This window comes from Lepidochelys olivacea (assembly GCF_965140295.1).
Source record: "Lepidochelys olivacea isolate rLepOli2 genome assembly, chromosome: 1".
Lineage (NCBI taxonomy): Eukaryota > Metazoa > Chordata > Testudines > Cheloniidae > Lepidochelys > Lepidochelys olivacea.
In genome coordinates, this window is record NC_140411.1 from 215,791,297 (window position 1) to 215,817,482 (window position 26,186).

General features: G+C 42.7%; 3 protein-coding genes across 11 annotated transcripts in view; 1 reads left to right on the forward strand and 2 right to left on the reverse strand.

The window, feature by feature from the left end:
* LOC311510185 (C-type lectin domain family 2 member L-like) overlaps positions 1-9,993 on the forward strand; it is a 30,917-nt gene extending 20,924 nt beyond the window's left edge. For 4 of the 8 annotated variants that reach the window (XM_084609683.1, XM_084609679.1, XM_084609685.1 and 1 more), the window contains exon 6: positions 9,755-9,993. In XM_084609683.1, the coding sequence (XP_084465809.1) occupies positions 9,755-9,757 (3 nt within the window). In that variant the 3' untranslated portion in view covers positions 9,758-9,993. The remainder of the gene's footprint in view (positions 1-9,754) is intronic. The other 4 variants (XM_084609682.1, XM_084609680.1, XM_084609686.1 and 1 more) reach the window with 1 other exon arrangement.
* LOC311533016 (C-type lectin domain family 2 member B-like) overlaps positions 1-26,186 on the reverse strand; it is a 169,501-nt gene that overhangs the window by 50,958 nt on the left and 92,357 nt on the right. The gene's annotated exons all lie outside the window — the stretch shown is intronic.
* Positions 831-24,495, reverse strand: LOC311510230 (killer cell lectin-like receptor subfamily B member 1B allele C; the record flags this gene model as incomplete). The annotated part of the gene is made up of 7 exons (XM_084609754.1): positions 831-5,837; positions 7,976-8,094; positions 9,091-9,245; positions 11,494-11,637; positions 14,236-14,325; positions 17,741-17,812; positions 24,414-24,495. 7 exons carry the CDS (start codon positions 24,493-24,495, stop codon positions 5,690-5,692), a joined length of 810 nt encoding a protein of 269 aa, XP_084465880.1. The 3' UTR covers positions 831-5,689.

A 26,186-nucleotide genomic window follows, 5' to 3' on the forward strand; every position in this document is an offset into this window, starting at 1 on the left:
TTATACATCCCAAAATGCCATTGGCCTTCTTGGCAACAAGGGCACACTGCTGACTCATATCCAGCTTCTTGTCCACTGTCACCCCTCGGTCCTTTTCCGCAGAACTGCTGCCTAGCCATTCGGTCCCTAGTCTGTAGCTGTGCATTGGGTTCTTCTGTCCTAAGTGCAGGACCCTGCACTTATCCTTATTGAACGTCATCAGATTTCTTTTGGCCCAATCCTCCAATTTGTCTAGGTCCCTCTGTATCCTATCCGTGCCCTCCAGCGTGTCTACCACTCCTCCCAGTTTAGTATCATCCGCAAATTTGCTGAGAGTGCAATCCACACCATCCTCCAGATCATTTATGAAGATATTGAACAAAACCGGCCCAGGACCGACCCCTGGGGCACTCCACTTGACACCAGCTGCCAACTAGACATGGAGCCATTGATCACTACCCGTTGAGCCCGACAATCTAGCCAGCTTTCTACCCACCTTATAGTGCATTCATCCAGCCCATACTTCTTTAACTTGCTGACAAGAATACTGCGGGAGACCGTGTCAAAAGCTTTGTTAAAGTCAAGATACAATACATCCACTGCTTTCCCTTCATCCACAGAACCAGTAATCTCATCATAGAAGGCGATTAGATTAGTCAGGCATGACCTTCTCTTGGTGAATCCATGCTGACTGTTCCTGATCACTTTCCTCTCATGTAAGTGCTTCAGGATTGATTCCTTGAGGACCTGCTCCATGATTTTTCCGGGGACTGAAGTGAGGCTGACTGGCCTGTAGTTCCCAGGATCCTCCTTCTTCCCTTTTTTAAAGATTGGCACTACATTAGCCTTTTTCCAGTCATCCGGGACTTCCCCCGTTCACCACGAGTTTTCAAAGATAAAGGCCAATGGCTCTGCAATCACAGCCGCCAGTTCCTTTAGCACTCTCGGATGCAACTCGTCCGACCCCATGGACTTGTGCACGTCCAGCTTTTCTAAATAGTCCCTAACCACCTCTTTCTCCACAGAAACTCCACAGGTAGATACGCTGGAGGGTAGGGATAGGATACAGAGGACCCTAGAGAAATTAGAGGATTGGGCCAAAAGAAATATGATGAGGTTCAACAAGGACAAGTGCAGAGTCCTGCACTTAGGACGGAAGAATCCCATGCATCGCTACAGACTAGGGACCGAATGGCTTGGCAGCAGTTCTGCAGAAAAGGACCTAGTGGTTACAGTGGACGAGAAGCTGGATATGAGTCAAGAGTGTGCCCTTGTTGCCAAGAAGGCCAATGGCATTTTGGGATGTATATGTGGGGGCATTGCCAGCTGATCGAGGGATGTGATCATTCCCCTCTATTTGACATTGGTGAGGCCTCATCTGGAGTACTGTGTCCAGTTTTGGGCCCCACACTACAAGAAGGATGTGGAAAAATTGGAAAACGTCCAGCGGAGGGTAACAAAGATGATTAGGGGACTGGAACACATGACTTACGAGGGGAGGCTGAGGGAGCTGGGATTGTTTAGTCTGCGGAAGAGAAGAATGAGGGGGGATTTGATAGCTGCTTTCAACTACCTGAAAGGGGGTTCCAAAGAGGATGGATCTAGACTGTTCTCAGTGGTAGCTGATGACAGAACGAGGAGTAATGGTCTCAAGTTGTGCAGTGGGGGAGGTTTAGGTTGGATATTAGGAAAAACTTTTTCACTAGGAGGGTGGTGAAACACTGGAATGCGTTGCCTAGGGAGGTGGTGGAATCTCCTTCCTTAGATATTTTTAAGGTCAGGCTTGACAAAGCCCTGGCTGGGATGATTTAGTTGGTGTTGCTCCTGCTTTGAGCAGGGGGTTGGACTAGATGAACTCCTGAGGTCTCTTCCAACCCTGATATTCTGATTCTATGATTCAAAGATCATCAGTGTAGGTCATCACATGACTAGGTATAGGAGGCAGACTCAAAACTAATTGGATGGCTGATGAAGGACTAACCCCCACAGCTCCCCCTGCAGTTCCACAGCTCCCCCCGCACTTTTGTTCTGTCTCCTCTAGATACTGGCAGGGCTGGGGGATTCAGCACCTACTGCAAGAGAGAGAATAATTAAAATAAATTTTTAAAAAATGAAGAGTTGGGTTTTTCTCTTGCCTGGAATTACCACAGCCCCCAACCCTGCATGCTGAGATAACCGGCTAGGAGGAAGTGGAGGAAGGTTCATATAGGAGCCGAAGGCTGCATCCTTCCTGCTCGGTGTCCCTGCTATAAGGTGCAGAAGGAGAGGTTTTTGCCTTGTGTGCTCCAGCTGCCTCATCTGCTGGGTCAGAAAAGTTTCACTTAGACTGCCTGATCCTGATCCAAGAACCAGTTCTCCAGGAGTTTCCCACCAGTGGGGCCAGGGAGCCTGATAGCCTGGCCCAAACATCTCAAAGGATGATGGAAAATTGAAGAGAGCCTTTCAGCTGCTGGAGGTGGTTATATCAAAGGGCAACGGCCTGGCATAGGGAAACCATCAGGAGTCCTGGCTGAATCCGCCACAGGCACAGCAAGGAGCTGCCAGTGAGACCATTTCAGGTGTATGCCCTCTCACAGCGTAGGTCTTATGACTCCCATCCCTTCCTTCACTGGGAATTCTGTTTCCATCCCTTAGCCCGAGGGGAAGTCAGGAATCCTGTACGGGGGGGAGCAGAAGAGACTCTCCCCATCAAGAAGAAATTCCTTCTTGGACTAGGGAGCTCTTAGATTTGGTGTGAAAAGCACCTTTAGTTCAGAGACCACCATCTTCCAAACCCTTGGCAGCAGCTGCAGTGCCCCCTTACAGCATAGGTATCAAATATACCTCTGGCCCATGAAACAGTTTATTCGCTTCCTGTGAATCTTTGGGCTTGTCTATGCAACCCTGGAGTCTGCTCTACCAGGGTGTGATAGGTAGAGTGCACCAGTGTGTTGTGATTTGACTCCCCCATGTAGGCCCTGCTAGTGTGCCTTGGTGTAGACCTGGTTTAAACATTTAGTGCAGGGGTGGGGAACTTTTTTGTGTCAGGGGTGTGACGGCTCACCTGCAGTGGGTGGAAGACCCAAGCCTCCCCGCCCCGGGCGGGTGAATTGAATGTATGTGGCCCATGAGCCAGATGAAAATGAGCAATGGGTGGGATCCGGCCTGTGGGCCATAGGTTCCCCACCTTTGATTTAGTGCATGACAGCAGGGTCCACACAGAGGAGTTAGAGCACAACACAGTGGTGTACTCTACAAATCACAACCCCCTAGTCCAGACTCCAGCACAGCAATCCAGCAAAACCTCATGTACAGGTGTAGACCATCTTGATGGCATTTAACACAGGCATTAGAAGCATTAGTCTGGCAAAAGCTGTTATGTGTTCAGGTGAGCGGAAATATCACCAAAGAGCCCTTAAGAGTACTAAGAGATGCCAGGTATCGGAAAGTAGCAGTAGCAGTCACTAAAATCTAAAATAATTGTGACTACCAGCATGGTTTATCTTTATCTATTTCTATTTTAATAACTTTTGCTGAGTGTGGCCCATGATATTCTATGATTCTATGCCACGGGACAGGCTATCAGGTGAAGCCTGCCATATGAAATTAATAGGACACCCCTGCACAGTCCTTCTATCCACTCTCAAAAGAGCAAAAATAAAGAGATTTCCATTAGCAAAAGAGCTTTGCAGGACTCCTCATCTGACTCAGGCTACCAGTCCCCACATCTCTTACAGAGTAAAATAATAAAAGGGGAAAGGGACTCAAGAAATTACTTCCAAAACAGGAGAAAACTGACCTGTTCTTCTGGGGATAGCAGTTCCTGTGACTCATCACCAGAGGGTGCCAGAGCTAAAGATTCTGCTCACTTGGTATCAGTGACACAGGACAGGAAAAGATAGGAGAGAGGTCCTGGAGGCCAAATTTATGCAGTTAGGTAAGAGCTTAAAGTCCAGGACTCCATAGTACCATTCTCTAAAATGCTTTCACATCCATGCGTAGGGCCAATTAGGCAGAACTGCAAAGTCTCAATGAGTGACTAAGACAATGGTTTTCGGAGGAGGGATTTAGGTTTATTAGGAACTGGGGACCCTTTTAGGAAAGGAGAAGGCTCTGTAGGAAGGATGGGCTCCACTTAAACCAAAATGGAACCAGACTGCTGACATGTAAAATTAGAAAGGTCATACAGAAGTTTTTAAACTAAGGGCTCGGGGAAAGCCGTTAGGTGTGGAGGAGCACTTGGTTCAGACAGGGAAGGATTTATTAAAGGGATACTCTATATCCCTTGCGGGAGGGATAGCTCAGTAGTTTGAGTGTTGGCCTGCTAAACCCAGCATTGTGAGTTCCTTGAGGGGGCCATTTAGGGATTTTGGGCAAAAATTTAATTTATTTCCCAAGATACTATAGATGTCTTCGTTATTTTTGAAAAAGGCCTCATTTAATTAAATGATTACTGTGTAAGATTCTCTGTTGCATTAGATACTTGCTTTGTGTCTGACCTTAATGCAACAAGGTTACAGCCTGCCTCTGGGAGAGGAGTGTAGTTAAAAGCTTAGAGACAGGATAACCACAGCTAGAACAATCAATCTGAAAGATTTGACCTGATCTGCCACATTAGAGACCGGGGTGAAATCCTGGCCTCAGTGATGTCAATGGCAAAATGCCCACTAACATTAAGGAGGTCAGGATTTCACCTTAGGGTTCTATTTCTAACTGAGCCTGCAATGAGCTTGAACAACCTCTCTCTCTATTTATTTTAAAATGTAGTCTGTGTGCAGCATCTTAGACTGGATTGTTCCCATGGCGTTGGTCAATAAGAAGCATGGTGAAGGATGAACACAAAGAGCAGTTAGCAGAGGTGACACAAACTCATGGCAAACACTATCAATGTCTAACTGATATTGTTGAAAGTGACCCATGAGGAGCAATCAGTGGAGCCAACCATCGATCCCTGAGCATTTCAGATTCATTTGCCAACCCCCGGTCTAGTCATTCCTTAGTCCTGCCTTGAGTACAGGGGACAGGAGTATAGGGATGTGCGTTCATTTCTATGATTCTATGATCTGGGCCAAAGTGCCTTAGTTCCCCAGGTGTTAGAAGAGTATTTTTCCTGTCCAGTTAATTAATATTGACATTTACTCACAATGTACATAAGTCATCTTTGGGCACGGCTGGTCAGAGGAACCAAAATGGTTCCTGCTAATGCAGCTGCACCAAGGAGCAGGAAAGAACCTTCCATTGCATAAGAGTTTCTACTTGAAAATCTTAATAATACAAAAGTTGAAAGTAAGCAAGAAAAGAGGTATTTATGAGTCATTTCTTAATACAGAGCAGATAGTCACAGGCATTTCCATGTTTATGTAGATGTCATTTGGCACTAAATCTTAAGAGAAACGGATTGGCCTAAAACGAAACGCATTTGGAATCTGAACAGGTGAATAAAATGGGATGAGGTTGCTCGAGCTGAAGGGTAAAGGCCCAGCCCTGGATCGAATGTGCTATTGGCTTATTTATCATGCATCAATTATTATAATCTGTTTAGCTAAAGATCCTCTAGCCTTGGCCTCCAGGAGCTACAGGGGGTTACAATACAAACCTATCCCTAATGTACCCAGTGATCAATCAACACAGGATTGCTGAATGCTATGGTTTCTGTGCAATGCTCTTATGATTATTTACATTAAAATATCACAAAGTACAACAAAATGCATCATTCTACAAGGGACAGTGTCTAATGTTCTGGGGTGTTCCAGGGAACCAGCGTGAATGCATTTTTCTTGCAGATCCATCTGTGTAAATTCGGGCAGCTCTCAAAGTATAACTTCTCCCTGTTGAAAGCAGAACAGTTCTTGCCATCTCCAGTTCCCTTTTCCACTACCCTAAAGAGAAAACAAAAGCTGCTCACTGAGAGGTTAGCTCAGAACTTGGTACTGAATAAAAAGACAGGAACAGAGTTCGGGAGGAGGGAATCAGGGTTTTTTTCTTATGTGGCTAGACTGGCATATGCTGGCTCATTGTAATCCATTTGATTGGATAGATGGGATTTGCACAGGGATTCATGGAGAGCAGACACTGGTAGGAGGAATTCAGGGGTCCATGAGCATTATCAGCAAGAGGAGGAAAACCCTTCCACAAAGGAGAAATGGTGAGTCTTAATAGCGAGGAGGAGTTTTCAGCTACATGAATCCAAATGTCGAGTCTGCATGACAGACCAGACGGTCAACCCAAGTGGTCCCACTCTCCAATAACATCTGATTCATACATGCTGGGAGTTTGCAGGTGGGTTTGAGCCATCACCTGGAGTTCAAGTGCGATCTTCTATGAACAGCAGGCAGCATCAGGGTCACTTTCAAGTACTTACAGGCCTCACTTGATGGACAGTAATTGAGGCTGGTGGGACTGTGGTGACCCTGGCCACATAATACATTGGTCAGATATGAACACAGAAAATCCCTAGGCACTCAGCACCTTCTTAGGTTAGTGCCATTGGCAGATGTGGTTGAAAATTCTTTCAAGTTACATATTATTTTTGTACATTTTTAAACCATTTGAATAACTGTGCCCCTGCAGTGCCACCTTACTATGATATGTGTCAGTGCACCTTATTCCTCCAGCTCGGCTATCCTCACCCTGCCCAAAGCCACCTGATTGCCAAAGAAGAGAATAAAGAGATCATCAACTTAACTTTGATGCCAAGAAAGTCCTGTCTAGGGAGGATGCTGCTTTGAGCAGTTGTATCTCCACCAATTTAGCTGCACTAGTACAAACCCTAGGGGTGAAATCCTGGTTCCACTGAAGTGAATGGGAGTTTTGCATTCCTGTTGATGTCACAGGGGTGAAGATTTCTCCCCATCTGGAAGCCAAAAGGCAAACTCCACAGATACAAATCACTTTTCTTTTTACTCTGGTGCCACATGGTTACACTAGAGCTGTGTCTAGACTGACGTGTTTGGTCCTGTCCTTTTGTTCCTATAATTTCTAATCAACAATTAATTAGCTTGATGGTACATGCTGATGTAGACACTCCATAAATACTTGTTCCTCGAGTTCAGTGTAGGGTGACCCAAGACCAGAGGGAACAAATGTTTGTACAGTGTCTACATTAACATGTATAGTTGTGTAACTTGAATTGAGTTAACTGGCAATCAATTAACTTAAGTTACAATGTGGCCATAACCTTAGTACAGACAAGCCCTAGAGGTTTTTCATGGGGCTGCTATACAGCCCTAGCAAAATGTCTACAAAATAGCCTCCAAACGATTGTGTAGATAGGGCCTAAGCAGCAATGGTCTGCAGTGATTTGAACTTGAGGATGAGACCTTCATGCAGCATCACCCGCACCACTGCTTTCTAAAGACTAATTTCAGAGTAACAGCCATGTTAGTCTGTATTCGCAAAAAGAAAAGGAGTACTTGTGGCACCTTACAGACTAACCAATTCATTTGAGCATTATTAAAAGTAACCTATTTCCCCTGGTTTATTCCTTCCCCCCCCCGCCCCGCCCACTGTTCCTCAGACGTTCTTGTTAAACCCTGGATTTGTGCTGGAAATGGCCCACCTTGATTATCATACACATTGTAAGGAGAGTAATCACTTTAGATAAGCTATTACAAGCAGGAGAGTAGGGTGGGGGGAGAGAAAACCTTTTGTAGTGATAAACACCCATTTTTCATGGTTTGTGTGTATAAAAACATCTTCTGTATTTTCCACAGTATGCATCCGATGAAGTGAGCTGTAGCTCACGAAAGCTTATGCTCAAATAAATTGGTTAGTCTCTAAGGTGCACAAGTACTCCTTTTCTTTCTAAAGACTGTGACTATAAGTAAGGAAAACTTAGTCTCTGTGGAACAGGTCATGCTGGAGACTTTGCAATCTAAGATGGAGCTAAATATGTGCCTTCAATCACAGTACTAGCTCTGTGCTTTGGGAATTACTTAGCGGGGAGCTATGCGATCAGAGCTGTATCTGCATTTATATTAATGTAACTTAACATTTATACAAAGAAAAATCCACCCACAAGCTCAGCCTGTGCCCTTCTAACTGGGAGTCACCCAGCCACATCCATCTTCCCTCTTTCTCCTGAAAGTTTAATCCAATCCAGAAATATTTCGTTTCTGTTCTGGTTGCTATAAATTCCTGTGGATTAAACAGAAATACATTACACACTGATGGGCCATTTCAGCTCTGCCTCATTCCTCATGCCATCACATGCTCATTTTGAACCGAGACCGGGATACATGTGAAAGACAAGGACTCAGCCACACCGGTAACTAGTTTGGTTGGAACAGCCTGAGGGCACATGGGAATCCTTATAGCTGCTTTTCCCAAAAGTCTTGCACTTGGGAGAACATAAGAGTCGCTGAAAACAGCCAGACCCTGACTGAACTGCCAGACATGAAAATCAGGCCCTTTTTTACCTTGTAGAGGGAATCTACCCTCTACATTTCCAAAGGGAAACTGGGCAGGCCCTCGACAGCGTGAAAGTCGCACTCAACCGCAAAGCAAAGCCTTTCCTGCCTTAGCAGACTGCGGAAAGCCCTTGATCACACCCCCAATCTCCTCCCAGATCAGAACTTATTCTGCTTTCTACATCTGCAGCTGAAGCATCTGCCCATCAGCCTCACGGAGACCCAGGGAAGCCCACTGAATTGGTAGAGCAGCTTTTCAGTAATGGATCAGAGGACTGATCGCAGCCAGAGGGAAGAAAGGCCAGGCCCTGCTCCCTCTTGGTGTCTTCCCAAGTGGGGCTCTTGTTTGTGGGGAAATAAAAGCCAATTCACAGACAGGTTTCAGAGTAACAGCTGTGTTAGTCTGTATTCGCAAAAAGAAAAGGAGTACTTGTGGCACCTTGGAGACTAACCAATTTACTTGAGCATAAGCTTTCGTGAGCTACAGCTCACTTCATCGGATGCATCCGATGAAGTGAGCTGTAGCTCACGAAAGCTTATGCTCAAATAAATTGGTTAGTCTCTAAGGTGCCACAAGCATTCACAGACAGTTTCTCAGGGAGAGCCTGCCTGGTCAGAGGTTCTGATAAAACCTAGGGTATATTTGTGCTTTTCAGTCAAGTGTCTGAATGACATGGAGGGTTTGCTGATTGCTGGGTACTATGTGGAATGTTCCCAGACTTACCATCTCAGCCTCATCTTCAACAACAAGCAGCTGGGATTTCCTGCCTGAACAATTTCGCATACTGGCATCCCAGGTCCCCGACTGCTCTGAGAAATAGTAACAGCTCCCCCTGTGCAGCATCCACCCTGGGGGGCAGAGCAGACACTCGGTTCTTCCTGGGGAGGTGGAGGAAAGAAGATCATTACCCAGCATCACAAATGGTTTAATTACTCCCGTCACATATTGTGGGGAAGCAAATAGCCTCCCAGCTGCTAACAGTACATTTTGGAAAATTAAATATTCTTGGTGAAATGTCACAGCTGTCAGTTGCCCTGCATTTTACCGACCGGTCTTACATTCTTCTAATTATCGTTGAATGGGTTAAATGCTCATTTAGGGAACCGCTGCTTCGAGCAACATGACACCGTGCATGCTCTGGCCTTGAACTGTGAAACTGGTGCTTTTGTTTCCTGTGTGCTGCACGTTTGCCTCTCTAGGAGCCTGAAGGCAGCAGCTGCCATTTTGTTCTCGGTTGTTGAGATGCAGCCTGTGACTGTTCTTGCTTGTTCGGTTGTTTTCCCTTAACCTGAAATGGCGGTAAATCAGTGACCTGAATATTGTTTGTGTGTGTGTGTGTTTGTGTGTAAGTAAAAGACGAGGATTCTTCTTTTTCTTTGTATCTTAGTAGCTCCTAATGGCTTGAGAAAGGGCCCCTCTGAGGTGAAACATGGTCCCTGCCCTGAAAATCCTACAATCTAATGTGATGAGGAGAGGATGGGGAACAACAACGAGCTGAGAGGAAGTGACATAGCAGAGAAGAAGTCTCCTCATTGATAAAAGAAGACTAGAAAAGTAAAATTGCCACTTATGCAAATGTGATCAGTTTACAGTTAAATAAAGGAGAGAGAGAATGTGGATAATCTATTCTGAGAGTAAATCAGGCTTCTTATGCCACTACTACTGAAGAGTGTTACAAGAAAAAAAATAGTTTTCCTGACTCTGGTGGGGAAATGACATTACAAACATGTTTTCCACAGGATCTGGGTGAGTTGTAACGAATCTGGTGAAGACCCGGGTGTGGCTGTTGTGTTGTGTCAGGCTGCTGGGGTCAGAGCGCTGAACCAGGGTTGCACAGTGCACACACGCTCAGGGAGCTGCATGTGTGTTTGCTGGCTGTTGGTGTCTGGGCTGTGAGCCACAGCAGCAGAGCATTAAAAACACCCAGGGTTACATGGCAAGAAGTGACAACCTCTCACTGGTCTGAATAATTGCACTCCAAATGTCACACCCTCCCTGGGTTAGAGAGACACAGAAAATGTACTTCCTTCTAACACAGCCCTTGTCTAGGCACAGACTTTAACTTGACCGGTTCAACACGCGTTAAGAGCACCCGGCCTTATCTAGCCTCGACCTCCAGTGTGCGTCGGTTACAAGTGTTAGCCTGAACATGGTACCAGCGTACTTTAGATCCAAGTCTACAGAGGGCCACAGTGAACAAGTAATTTTATTAGAATAAGGGAAACAGTATTATCCCTAAAACTACACTCATTCTCTTTCTCCCTCACCATAGGAGCTTCTGTTTACAACCTTCCCTAGGTTTCAGAGTAGCAGCCGTGTTAGTCTGTATTCGCAAAAAGAAAAGGAGTACTTGTGGCACCTTAGAGACTAACAAATTTATGTGACCATAAGCTTTTGTGAGCTACAGCTCACTCCTGCTTAGCTTCCTGCTACAGGTTTTAAGCAAAATATTTGCACTATAAAAAATATTTAACAAGTAATATTTATCACCAAATTAGAGATTCAGGGCAATAAGGCTACATGTGTCATTTGGTAAAGGTCCCAGGCTGCCAAAGACCTTCTCTCTCTTTGCAAAACATCCTTGGCCTCGGGCGGTTCTTGAAAACACCTGGAAGATGTAAGGCAGTGGTTTTCATTTGAGACCCCTTTGGAAATTTCAAATGGAGGTGGGGACCCCTTTGGAAACCCCTTTGTAGATATAGCTGAATTCTGTTCAGTCAGTTTTCAGTCTAAGTCTTTCACAGACTCCTTAGACATAGTCTGCGGACCCCCAGGAGTCCATGGACCACAGGTTGACAATCACTGCTCTAAGGTACCTAATGTCATTTTTAAAGGCAGCCCTGGACATTCCAGTTCTATTCCAAGCACAGGGTATGTATCAATAATTATAATTACTAACTAGGAATTGTAAATATTGGTTCAAATACATCTTCAGGGCCAGATTCTGATACTCTTATTCATGCTGAGTAGTACCTTCTTCTGTGAATTGTTCCATTGATTTCAACAGGGACAGTAAAGAAGCCACATTTTGACCCATAACATTTTCAGGTTGTTATAGAAAAGGGATGCTAACAAACAGCAGAAGGGAACACACTGCACAGTTAGAGAGGGCCTGTAACTCCTCACCCTCTCTATCGTCACACAGGTAGTCCATTAATCCACTGATTGTCATCGAGCATCTCCCTGTGCATGGAGATTCCCCTGAAGATGTAGTGTTTTCAGTGCAGGTTGTCCTGGGCAGGGACGGACTCTGACCATTTCCCCTCCAGACTTGAATGCAAAGGAAGACAACATGGTTAATAGGCGCATCAGTAATATGCAGCCTTGGTATCTGAGGGTCAGAAAACACAGTTGTATTACAGAGAGCACAGTCAGTGAGGAAGGCAGCTTGCAAAGGGATTAAAAATAGGTTTGTGCCTTTTTTGTTGGGTTATGAGATATCAAGAAGGCCTGGTATTTTTTTCTCTTTGTTGTTTTTTGTTTAAATTTGATTTGTTTTCCCTGCTTGTTTTCTCCGTAAGAAATTCAGGTCTTGCCTACTTTGGTGGAGAATAGGTACGGTTATGACATTACACGTACTACAGTTATATATCTGATTAATTGAAAAGAGATATCAATTTGATTCAGACTGTCTAGAATTCAGTTTTTTCTTTTATTAGCCCCCATTTAACCTAAGCATATGAGAGTAAATCTCGTTAACAAAAAGATTCAACATCCCAATATTTAATTTAAAGGATGAGACGCTACCTTCCTATGTAGCGGAGTCAGCACAGAAATCCTCCAGCAAAAACAAGGAAGTCAAAATTGACAATCCTGATATTTCTAAGGTAACAAACAAGCAGTAAAAAAAACCACTACAAAACCTTTCAGGGCTTATAGTTATTTAAATAGTTTACAAACATACAAAAAATAATATGTAACTTGAAAAATTATTCAACCATATCTGCCAATGGCACCACCTAAGAATATGATGAGTGCTTAGGGATTTTCTGTATTCATATCCGACCAATGAATTATGTACACAGGGTCTCCACAGTCCCACCAGCCCCAATTAGTGTCCATGCAGTGAGGCCTGTAATTACTTGAAAGTGACCCTGATGCTACTTGCTGTTAGAAGAAGATCACACTTGGACTCCAGGTTATGGCTCAAACCCACCTGCAAACTTCCAACATGTTTGAACCAGGTGTAATTGGAGAGTGGGACCACTTAGACCAGAGGGTCAACCCATCATGCTTATTTAAACCTCAAAAAGACGTAAAAAGCAGGACAACTCTTTCCCCCCCCTTTTGTCTGTCACCTTTAAAGGCCTAGTTAGTGGGGATGTACAGTTAAGCTAAAAGGAGCTCTTAGACCAAAGAATATAATAGTAATGCTATCAGAGAATTCACAATATTGTCAAGACTAGTGTGAAGGGATTTTGTTTTTAACCTCATTCCTCACTATACCCCAAAGCAGAAAGAGACATACCTTTTAAGCTTCACATTCATAGAACTGCTGATTCACCAAAGCACTTAAGCATGTGCTTAACTTCAATCACACACTAATGTTTCATGGAGGTCAATGGGATTTAAGCATGTGTCTAAAGTTAAGCATGTGCTTAAGTGCTTTGTTGAACAAGGATACTTTGCTGGAGCTATTCAGGTGCAGAGAATGGCTACGAGGATGATCCGAGGAATGGAAAACCTACCTTATGAGAAGAGACTCAAAGAGCTTGGCTTGTTTAGCCTAACCACGTAAAAGCTGAGGGGAGATATGACTGCTCTCTATAAATACATTGGAGGGATAAATACCAGGGAGGGAGAGGAGAGTTCAGCGCCAATGTGGAAACAAGAACAAATGGATATAAACTGGCCATCAACAAGTTTAGACATGAAATTAGATGAAGGTTTCCAACCATCAGAGGAGTGAAGTTCTGGAACAGCCTTCCAAGGGGAGCAGTGGGGGCAAAGAACCTAACTGTCTTCAAGACTGGACTTGATAAATTTATGGAGGGGATGGTATGATGGGACTGCATACAATGGCATGTAGCTGACCTGTGACTGCTAGCAGCAAACATCTCCAATGGTGGGTGATGGGACACTAGATGGGGAGGGCTCTGAGTTACTACAACGAATTCCTTCCCAGGTGTCTGGCTGGTGAGTGTTGCTCACACGCTCGGGGTCTAACTGGCCACCATATTTGGGGTCTGGAAGGTATTTCCCCCCGGCTCAGATTGGCAGTCACGCCGGGGTTTTTTCGCCTTCTTCTGCAGCATGGGGTCACTTGCAGGTTTAAACTAGTGTAAATGGTGGATTCTCTGTAACCTGAAATCTTTAAGTCACGATTTGACGACTACAGTAACTCAGACAGAGGTTAGGGGTCTATTACAGGAGTGGGTGGGTGAGGTTCTGTGGCTTGCAATGTGTAGGACGTCAGATTAGATGATCATGATGGTCCCTTCTGGGCTTAAAGTCTATGAATCTACACCAGCTAATGATCTGCCCAAGGAAATTAAACAAAAAAAACTACTTTATGGTCCAGTGTCACAAAGTCAAGGCTGGCAATTTAATCTTATGAATAGAGAAATTCAAAGGTTAACTGTCTCATAGGTCACTGAAATCCCCCACAAAGCACATATACAGTATCTCTGAGTACCTGATGCTTTGTTAACTATTCACCTTCATAAATATCCTGCATGTGAAATAATAGTAAATGTCCCTGTGGAAACATTAATATTTTAATTTTTTGATTTATGTGTTTAACTTGTCACCCATAATGTTGCATTAATGTCAGTTATTTTTTACATGTAATATCCTTTTGGTGAGGTTTAAACATGCACATAGCTGCATGAATAAAGCAAAAGTTGTCATCTGGAAAGTGGCACTCACAAATAGTGATTAGAACAGCCATGAAAACCAGTGCGATAAACCCCAGGACTAGAGCAACATAGAACCAGCTTGAACACTGGGAGCCAGGACCTGCAAAAAAGAAAAACAAAAGAGTTGCTTTGGAGGAAATTGCAATTTAAGCCCTCACATTGCTAGCATGCGCAAGCATTGCCACATTGGCTTCAGATATCGGACAGTTTCTAACCAAGTGCTGAGATAGAAATTGACAGTCTAAAAATACTTCTAAGTGAAAGGAAACATCTTTATTTGTTAGCATTTTACACCCACTTTGCACAGATGTAAATGGAGACACAAAGGGCAGGATAGGAGAGAATCACACTCTGGGAGAAGGACCTTGGCGTGAATGTTTCCCAGGATGACTGGGACCCCAAGGAACCCAATTGCTTCCTATGACAGGATCATAGTATTGGCAGAGGAAGGGAATGCTGTAAATGTCACAGATTATAAAATATTACATGAAAATTCGTTCAGCCTATATGATGAGGGCCATCCACACATAGCTTTCTTCCATGTAGCGGGAAGGGGAAGGGATCAGTTGTTTCTGTGGCACTGGGGTTCCACTGTGATCTTTGGCAAGTTGGATGCAGGGCTGGGCGATACATTGTTCACACACCAGTGCCACACAGATTACCTGAAAAAATGTAACACAGCCCCAGGTTGAACCACACTTCCTGTTGCCCCCTCTGGAGTGAATCGCTGCTCTTTGAGGCAAGTCCTAGTAATGACGCTCCAATAGAACCACTCATCCAGAGAGCTAGGGAATGGTGTACAGGAGGGGACAAGGACCAGAACACCCTGAACCTATGCCTCAGAGAGAGATCCTGAGATATGCATCGAGTAGTGGGCTCTGGGGGGAATGAATTCTCTTCTTTTTCCCCAAGGGAGGGTAAACTTGCCATCCCACCAATGGGACACCTCAGGAAAATCTCCATGAAGAGTTACTGTGGAGGTTTCCTCCCCTAATGTCTGACCCTCGTTTCTTCAGAAGGATGTGCTGTGGGGTCACTGTCATTTGGACTGAAAACTGGTTCATATGACTGTATAGAAAGGATAATGGTCCCACATCAAAGTCTTTGTTAAAATGAAGTTGAGGTTGAAGGTTCATATCAGAGCATTGAGAGTCCTGCACGTAGGATGGAAGAATCCCATGCACTGCTAAAGACTAGGAACCGAGTGGCTAGGCAGCAGTTCTGCAGAAAAGGACAAGAAGCTGGATATGAGTCAACAGTGTGCCCTTGTTGCCAAGAAGGCTAACGGCATTTGGGGCTGTATAAGTAGGAGCATTGCCAGCAGATTGAGGGATGTGATCATTCCCCTCTATTCAGCATTGGTGAGGCCTCATTTGGAGTAGTGTGTCCAGTTTTGGGCCCCACACTACAAGAAGGATGGAAAAATTGGAAAGAGTCCAGCAGAGGGCAACAAAAATGATTAGGGGTCTGGAGGACATGACTTATGTGGAGAGGCTGAGGGAACTGGGATTATTTAGTCTGCAGAAGAGAAGAATGAGAGGGGATTTGATAGCTGCTTTAAACTACCTGAAAGGGGGTTCCAAAGAGGATGGATCTAAACTGTTTTCAGTGGGAGCAGATGACAGAACGAGGAGTAATGGTCTCAAGTTGCAGTGGGGGAGGTTTAGGCTGGATATTAGGAAAAAATTTTTCCACTAGGAGGGTGGTGAAGCACTGGAATAGGTTACTTAGAGAGGTGGTGGAATCTCCACCCGTAGAGGTTTTTAAGGTCAGGCTTGACAAAGCCCTGACTGGGATGATTTAGTTGGGGTTGGTCCTGCTTTGAACAGGGGGCTGGACTAGATGACCTCCTGAGATCCCTTCCAACCCTAATATTCTATGATTCTAAAGGGGCACTCACCTCTTGAGCACCTCTGAGCAGCTTGGTGTGGTACCACACACCTTTTCTCACCCCTGGTGCTCCCTGCAGGCTGCAGGACAACTGTGGTGGGTTTTCAGTGGTTTGGCCCTCTGGCCAAGTCACAAAATTGAAATGAACCCCTTGTGGGGTATTAAAGATTCCAGTAAACAAACAGGCTATTTGCCCTCCCTAGGATCTTCAACCTGGTTCTGGGCCCTTTAAATTGTTCTGGTTTGCAACTAAGCCCTGCCCCCTTCTTAGGTCTTTCACTACTTTACCTGTGGCTGGTGGAGGAACCCAGGCCGCCCACTGCTCTGGTTTCCAGCCCAGGGATCCTACATCCAGCAGCCATATATCACTTCCCTCAGTCCTTCACTGCTGTTTCCTTGGGCTTCTTTCCACCTGATCCCTTTATCTCCAGCCCTGTCTCAGGTCCAGCATCCCCAGGTCCTTCTCCCTCTGTGATCCCAGCTATGGAAATTCAGCCCAGTATGAATACTGTCTGATTGCTGGCTACTCCAGCCAGGTACAAATCCCCTTCTTCCCTCCTCCACTCCCAGCCAGGAGCTAAACTGCTAAAGCCAGGCAGCCCTTTTTTATTTGGGCCAGCGTGGCTCCTGATTGGCTATTGCTAGCCCCTTTTGCCCTTGGAGGACCACGTCTCTGTGGTTTCCAAAATGGCTGCTCCAGAAAGTCCCCTCTAGGAAAGCTTGTAGGAGTCACCTTCATTGCTGTTCTTCTCCCAGCTTGCTACTTCTTGGAGTGCAGGGGTAGTAGGACTGTGCCAGACTCAGCAGGGAGCCACAATGACTGAATACACCCTGTCACAGTTTGTCCACCTTACAAGAGTGTTCTAGTTATAACACAAACCCAAAGGTTAGAAACCCAGGAAATTCAGGGTTGAGGTTGCATTCCCACAATAAGCCACAGAGTCACACTCAGATAACCACCAGGTCTCTAACCCTGCCTCCATACAGTGTCACAATGTAGTATTCTCATAATGTTCACTCTGAGTTCAGTTTAAAGTATTCTGTGGGCCATCTGACCGGCACTCAGTGCGGTTCAGGACAAGGAGGTGGGGTAAAGATGGCTTACAATACAAACAGTAGGTGAAACTCTGCATATAAGATGGTCTCACCAGGGTAACTGTGGTCAATCCCACACTGGGAGTGTTGCTGCAATGGAGCAAATGAGTTGTGACTTAGATAAGGTTTCATAATAAACAAGGTGCTTAGATGCCTAGAGTCTGAATGGTAGTAAACCAAACCCCAGTCCAATACATTATGTTGATTAATTTGTGAATGTTCTCATTAAAAATCAGTTTTATTTTAAGGCACTTCCCACCTCCCAAATTTCAGAAACAGAGCACAAAAGAATTTCAGAAAATCAGAAAATGCCAGTTTAAACTACTTTTGAAACTGCGTTCACCACAGAGCTGTTGTAGGGCTCAATAAGCCAGTGAATAGAAATGTCACCATTTAAAATGTTGAAATAATTTCTATACATGATTTATAATTTAGAGATTCTCAGCAGTATTGTTTTCACAGTTTTCTAACATAATAAAGAATACATCTCTAATAACTAACCATGCCACCCCAACAAATACCCACAATACCAGAAGGGGAAGTCTCTGATCTGCTGGTCCTTTCAGATTTACGATGCACACGCAGTTCAGCATATGTGATCTCTGTAAGGAGCAAGGAAATTCTGACAATGTTGAATGTGAGAACCATTACACAGAGACATCATTACAAGAATCAGTCTATCTGCAAAGTGCATATATTCCCCACGGTGCTGGCTCAGCTTCATTACTGCTAGAAACAATGGGCTAGATTATACCTGAGACTACATGTCTATGCAGAGGAGCAATGGGGAGAGTAAGAATCTGCCTTACACTGCTGCATGAACTACCTGAATCTTGGAACAGGTGGATAAGTAGAGTGTGTGGGGGGGGGGGGGGAGACGGGGAGAATGGGTGGAGTGTGTGTGTGGGAGGGGAGAGGGGGAGAATGAGTGGATCCTTGACTCGGCCCACAACAAACTGGCTGACATAGCTGAGTCAACTCAGGGGGAGTCACAAATTGTGCTGATATATGCCAGCATAAAATTACCACCCCCTTGGAGCAAGGGAGAAGCAGAGAGGGAATTGTGCCTCAGAGAAGTGTCTGTGAGAAATCATAGCTCCCCGGGCTACTCCTGGTTGTTATGCACCAACCTGTGTGCAGGGCTATGTCACTAGTGGATATTAGACACTGAATATTACACTGATCCAATGTCGGGGACCGGATAGATTAGGTAGAGGTGGTCAAACATTGATTGTCAAAACATTTTTCAGTGAGAAATGAGTTTCTGACATTTCAGTTTTTGTCAAAAAAAAAAAAAAAAGAACCACACAAAACTAAATATTTTTCTTTTTTTGCCAGCAAACCGTGCCCCCCCCCCCGCCAAAATTGCAAAACATTTTGACAAAAAAGGGGTTTTTTCTTTTAAGTCTTTTGTGAAAACAAAATACACGTTTTCAACTAGCTCTAATATTAGGTCCTGTCCAGGAAAATTCAATACCAACAAACATGAGATTAGCCCATGATATCATAAATAATGAGTTTAAATTTGTTACTTCTTTAATCCAGTTTTCAGATAGTATATGTAAAGCATTTGCTTCCAATCCATGTAGACCAAGAGATATCAAATTTTATCATGGGGTGATCTCGGTACCTTTTTGCTTTGTGCCTTGTCCCAGCTCCCCGCCCTCTCTCTACATTCCAATTCAGACCTGGATTTGGTGGCAACTACTTGAAAAGAACCAATAAATATGTACACTTACAACTTGAAACTGTAACTATAACATGTTATGTAGCATCAGACCCTAACTGTAGAGTCGCCTGAGATATTAGCTGCTGGAACTTAAGCAGGAGATTAAAATGGAGCCAAAATAACTCAACTTTAAAGCATGCGTGTACCTCAGTTATTAATCATTATTTCACCATTTTTGCTGGGACACAAGATGTTACCTTGGTTAAACATATCCCTAGTTTTACAGAGGATAATATTTGCATCTTTGCCCCACTCAGGAAAGGGTGAGATATAAGATGAGGCTTGTGTTGCTGCTGTCATGGGTAGTTCATGTTTTTTATAAGAATACTGTGAATTTAAAGTGTGATTCAACTTCTGAATAAAAAATGCTGGTTGATGACAAGATAAATTCCTCTTGTTTTTTTGAAGAGCCAACACAACTCAGAGGGAGGTTCCTGCTGTTTATTCCTTTCTGTGTAACATCAAGAGAATAGTTAACTAATTCCAATTAATTACACATGTGAATACCATTGACTATAATGTGAGTGCACAAGTGTTGCTGAGGGCAGAATTTGGTCAGCAGAACTGGTAATGCTGCATGAGAAGGAAAGGTAATGATTCATGACCGGCAGATAAGCAGTCTAGCTGTTAGAAAAAACATCCGAGCACACTTGATCTGTAGAGTGTTCAGTCTGAACTATTCAAAATTTTTACAAAGGTAAATATCAAAAGAAAAATATTGGGGAAATGGTTAATAAATGAGGCACATCTATGCTTTTCGGTCCCCTGTGTTGTGACTCAGTGGGTGTACAGACATTTTGCTGTTTGTTTGTTCTTTCTTAATTGATTCGTCCAATAAAATGTAGAAAATATGCACATTTATATTTATTATATATAACTGTAATTAAATATTTTTTCTTAAAAAAAGTTTTAAAATGCTGTTGGTCCCAGAAGAATTATACAGATATAATTATTGTACAGAGAGATAACTCTGATAGTGTTTGCAGGAAGACATTGTTCAAATATATATTTTATTTAAAATCTGAATATTGTTTTATGGTAAAGAAATAATGGAGGCTTGTAAATTTTAAAATTTAGTTGCTGTATAAATAGGAAAACTCATTTAACCCTATTGACTTAGAAAACCTGTAAATATAAAAAAAATTCCCTCCATCCCCAAATAAATACACATTACTTTTTTTAAATATTAAACACAACTTATCTGGCTGTATGAAAAAAAGTGACTCTGTATCATGGAAACAGAATTTTTCCCAAATAAGTTCATTGCCTGTATTTCAAGGTATCTACATAAATGAACATTGAAGTTAGAATGCAAAGTCCTCAGAAATCATCAGACGGCAAAGTCCAGGTTACTCCTGCAACCTGAATTCTACCTGCTGCAAACATACCCGTATGTGACATATAAAAGAGCCCTATCTCACTAGATTCAGATCTTCACAGATCATGTGCCACATATTAAAAGTGAAATTTTACTCAACTTTGTTATACATGTATATGCAAATCCAATAGAGTACAGAGATATTTTTTCTATTAAATGGAAATTTCCACTCAGCGTATATACACAAACATGAGGAGTGTCAATGCAACTTTGGCAGATCCTTAGTTTTGTAGATTCATAGATTTTTAGACCAGAAGGTAGCATTATGATCATCTAGGCTCATCTCCTATATAACACTGGCCATATAATTTCGCATATTAATTCCTGTATCAAAACCCATATCTTGTGGTTGAGCTAGCATATTTTTAGAAAGACATCCAGAGATCTAGAGACTTCAAGTGATGGAAAATCCACCACAGCTCTTGGTAAATTTTTTCAATGGTTAACACCCTCACTGTTTAAAATCTTCACATTATTTCTGGTTTCAATTTAACCAGCTTAAACTTTAAGCCATTGAATCTTGTTATGCCTTTGTCTGCTCCAATAAAGCACCGTCTATTGTCAGAAATCTTCTCCCCATGTACTTGTATACCATGATCAAGTCATGTCTTAGCCTTTTCTTGCATAAACTAAGTAGATTGAACTTTCTAAGTGTTTCACCGTAAGACAGGATTTCTAGACCTCAGATTATTCTTGTAGTTTTTTTCTTAATACTTTCTAATTTTTCAACATTCTTCTTAAAATGTGGACACCAGAACTGGACACTGTATTCCAGTAATGGTCTTACCAATGCTGTAAAAAGAGATAATATTACTTCCCAACTTCTACTCAACATTCCCCTGAATAGTATTGGTCCTCTTAGCCAGAGCATCTCACTGGGTGCTCATGTTCAGCTGGTTATCTACCATTACCGGTATAAGTCTTTCTCAGAGTCACTGCTTTCCAGGATACAGTTCCTCATTCTGAAGGGTGAACTACATTATTTGTTCCTAGATGTATGACTTTGTATTTGACTGTACTAAAAAAATGAGCCCAGATAAAGGTATTTAGGTGCCTAATTCCCACAGATTTCAATGGGAATTAAAAACTCCTAAATATCTTTTAGGCTATTGGCCACATTGTTCAAATGCATCCATCTTATCAAGTGATCCAGATCAGTTTTTAATGATGAGGACAGTTATTATTCACCACTCCACAAATATGTGTCATTTGCAACCTTTACCAGGAATGATTTTATGTTTTCTCCCAGATCATTGACAAATATATTGAATAGCATTGTGCCAAGAACAGAACATCGGGGCACCTCACTAGAACCCTCACGCACTGTGGATTATCATATAGCAAAAAACACCATGCATGCAGAATACATTTTTTAAACCCCACATAACTTGGGCAAACCAAAACCAATTTTCATCAAACAACTATATCCCTTCCAAATTTCAGGTTTCATCCATCTTCTACTGAGTCACAAGAGGTGTTTAAAAATTTGTTTGCAGAAAATCTCCATTTTCTTCCACCTTTTTTGCACTTAAAAATCTCACCTCTTTTTTTTTTTTTTGAAACTTTCAGAACAATTTCCACCTTGACTGAGAGCTTGTGTACCAAATGACAGGTTTCAGAGTAGCAGCCGTGTTAGTCTGTATTTGCAAAAAGAAAAGGAGTACTTGTGGCACCTTAGAGACTACCCAATTTATTTGAGCGTAAGCTTTTGTGAGCTACAGCCAGTGAGCTGTAGCTCACGAAAGCTTATGCTCAAATAAATTGGTTAGTCGCCACAAGTACTCCTTTTCTTTTTGTGTACCAATTGTCAGCCAAAATATTAAAACTTTAGGGTAGGAATAATTGAACTTAGTAGCACACATTCTGATTCAAATATTAGCATATATTAAATGGATTCAGAACTGGCTAACAGAAAGATCTCTAAAAGTAGTTGTAAATGGAGAATGACCATCAAATGGAGGTGTTCTGCAAGATTGGTACTAGGCCTGACTCTATTCAATATTTTTATCAATGAGTTAGAAGTAAAATTGAGGGAATGGTAAATAATGATGAAGCAGTGGTACAGAGTGATCTGGATTGCTTGGTAAAATAGGCCCATGCAAACAAAATGTGTTTTAGTACACTCAAATGCAAGTTCATAAATCTAGGAACAAAGAATATAGGCCATACCCACACAGCAATTCTAAAAAAGATTGAGGGGTCAGTACACAAGCAACTCAATATGCGATCCCAGTGCAATGCAGTGGGGAAAAGGACAAATACTATCCTTGCATGTATAAACTGGGGAGTATTGAGTAGGAATAAGGAGGTGTCTTTACCTCTGAGAACGGGATTGGGAAAATCACCATTGGAATACTGCAACTAGATCTGGTGTCCCCATTACTAAAAGGCTATTGAAAAATTGTAGAGGATGCAGAGAAGAGCCACAAAAATGATTCAAGGGCTGGAGAAAATGCCTTACAATTATAGAATCATAGAATCATAGAATATCAGGGTTGGAAGGGACCCCAGAAGGTCATCTAGTCCAACCCCCTGCTCGAAGCAGGACCAATTCCCAGTTAAATCATCCCAGCCAGGGCTTTGTCAAGCCTGACCTTAAAAACCTCTAAGGAAGGAGATTCTACCACCTCCCTAGGTAATTAGAAACTTAAAGAGCTCTATCTATTCTTCTTCTCACAAAGAAGACTGAGAGGTGACTTGATTACAATGTATAAGAACCTTTATAGGAAGAAAATATTAAAGGGCTCTTTAATTTAGAAAAGAAAGGCATAACAAGAACCAATGGCTGGAAGCTGAAGCCAGAAAAAGTTAAATTAGAAATAAGGCCCAATTTTTTGTAACAGTGAGGGCAATTAATCGCTAGAACAAACTACTAATGGAAGTGGTAGACTCTTCATCTCTTTCTTCATATCAAAACTGGACGCCTTTTGGTAGACAAGGAGTTATTCAGCCCCGTAGAGGAGTAACTGGTTGAAATTCTATGGCTTACGATATATAGGCAGTCAGACTAATAATAATAACCTAGCCCTGTACCATATATTATCACTATTCTAATTGTAAATGCAATGAAGATAAATAAATGAAATGAAATTTAAATGATGAGAAATAGTTTTTGTAAATATATATCAAAATATTGTTTCTACCATTCCGTTACATTAAATCACAGCTCAACAATCAAGAATCAAAGTAGATAGTAAATATATTATTTATTTTAATAATACAGACTGTAAAATGATTACATTGTTGGTTGCTAATATAATTAATTAATAGCTATTGTACCCTGAAAACATTATGAACTGGCCAACTTACTCTGAACACTATGTATTTCATATTTACTTTTAATCATTGTAACATAGGTTAGTGGCGGTCCATCATTTTTGCAAAATGTACTGAAGAATGAATTCATCAATTGTTTTCAAGTCCTGGGAATATTATTCACAAAGAAATATTGTCAAAGTCAGCTCTTTTCCCCTAATATCCACTTAAACTTTTGTCTTTTATGATAAGCGTATGATGTGTTTACAGATTTGATAGTTTGGTTACAGGAAAGTCATTATTTAAAAACCAAATATAAAACAACTGTGGACAAATGTGTCCGTCTGGTGCCTTCCTTGCAGCAGCAGTGGCTGAACTTTCAACTGTCTTTTGTGATTTCGGGGGGATTATATGCCACCATTTTGCCAGAATTAGCACATTGGTCAAATGCAATAATTGGCCTCTCAGGCTAGCTAATTCAGATCAGATTATGGCTTACTTAAGCCATAGTAACCCTCTGATCAGACAAAGACATTTAAAAAAATAAACTATTGTTCTGCTAATTTATAATTTAGCTAAAAGTATATTTTATTCTGTTATTAGCAACACTGGGCCAGATCCTCAGAGAGGGTAAATGAGCATGACAACACTGATTTCAATAAAGCTTTGCGGATTGATATCTTCTTAGGATCAGGCACAATGTGTGTGCAATTTTGTCCTCAAATACATTGCCTTCACTTGCAAAATGTCATGACAATTATTTAAAGCTTTTTGAAATGACATTTTTTAAAGAAAAGACAACATGCAAATATGAATCTGATAACTATTAAGAATATTTTACCTGGATTCGAAGTCGGAGGAGCAATACATGATCTTTCCCTGGGTAAAATCTTTACATCGGTGTGTGTGACCTGGTTTGCCATTGGTGATAAAATTCTGTCTGAGTGTTGGAAACAGTTGCTTAACAGAGTAGGTTGTATCCTGCATTAATCTCACCTGCCTCCACAGACACACACACACACACATACACACACAGCATGATGGGTCTAGGGGAGGTTAAAAAAAAAGTTATTTCTGTTAAATGTGGCTTCACAGCTTCCTCTCATTGGGCATTTTTCAGCCATCAGTCTGCCTCTTGCAACGTGAGATCTTGCCTTTAGGATAAAATATAAATGACTAAAAGTAGAAAAGGCTATGTGGGAGGGGGGGTTGGTCTTGGGGAAACATTTTATTTTTTTGGTCACAATGTAATAAATTGTCTAAGGGCTTGTCTACACACAAAAGTAGTACCACTTTAATTATATTGATAGAGTTAAAACTGTACAATGTCCCAAGGATGGATGCAGTTATATAGGTATAAAGGTGTTCTATATTAGTATAGATATTCCCATTCAGGAAAGTAAATAAACTATATTAGTATAAGGCACTTCTAAACTTGTATCACTGCATCTACCCCAGGGCTTCGACCAGAATAACTATTTCGGTAAAAATTCACACCCCTCACTGACATAGTTATACTGGTAGAAAAACTGTGTGTAAAACAGGTTGTTAGTTTCACTGGTTTAACTGAAGGTGTAATTTAAATGTAGTTAAACAGTACAAAAAGACGAAGTTAACACTCTCATTTCATTTTAAGAGAGTGGATTTTTAGATTTAGCTTGTATCCAGTGGCGGATTATCCACTGGGCCACTGGGGCCCATGCCCAGGGGCCCTGGCCAATTGGGGGGCCCTGGAAAAATGGGCATCCCCACACCCTGACCTGCTCTGCCCACCGTGGAGCAGGGTTGGGGTGCAGGGCCTTGCCCCGCTCCACGCACCTGGTGCTCCTGCTGGGAATTGGGGATGGGGTTTGGGGGCTTGACCCACTTCACCTGCCTGGCACTCCTGCCAGGGAGTGGGGATGGGGTATGGAGGCTTGCCCTACTTCACCCGCCTGGCACTCCTGCTGGCAAGTGGGGGAAGCTTCCATGACCCAAATCTGCTCCCCGGCAAGAGCGTGGGGCAGGCAGGGGGAAGCCTTGCACCCCGACACTGCTCCCTGCAGGAGGGCCAGGCGGGAGGGTGGGGCAAGCCCCTGTACCCTGACCCCATTTCCTCAGCAGGAGCACAGGGTTGGGGGTCGGGGGGGGGGAGGGGGACTGCAAGCAGAAGGCATGGAGAGGAACCCTGACTCGCTCTGGCCCAGGCCCCCACAAAAGCTTAATCCGCCTCTGCTTGTATCTGTTCCAACTCAATTTAAATGATCCCAAATAAGCAATTAACTGAACTAAGAGTGTCCACACAGTATTTTGCACTAGTTTAATTAAATTAGTTTAAAGTCAAATCTTTATTTAAACCAGCGCAGGTCTGCACATCAACAAGCCCTAAGATTCTGTAGAATTTCAACCTTTTGTGTTACAGAAACCACAGTATTGTATGATGAAATACTGGGAAATAATCTGGAACTATATTATGAAATGAAGAGTAATGTGGATGGAGTTTAAGAATAAAATTCTCCTCTCAGATCTGCCCACCAAATGTTACGTCCAACAATATGCTGTCTCTGATGGGGTGTACACCCCAAACCCAGCCCTTGAAGGGGTTAAAGTGGCTAGGTGGGACAATTGACCACCT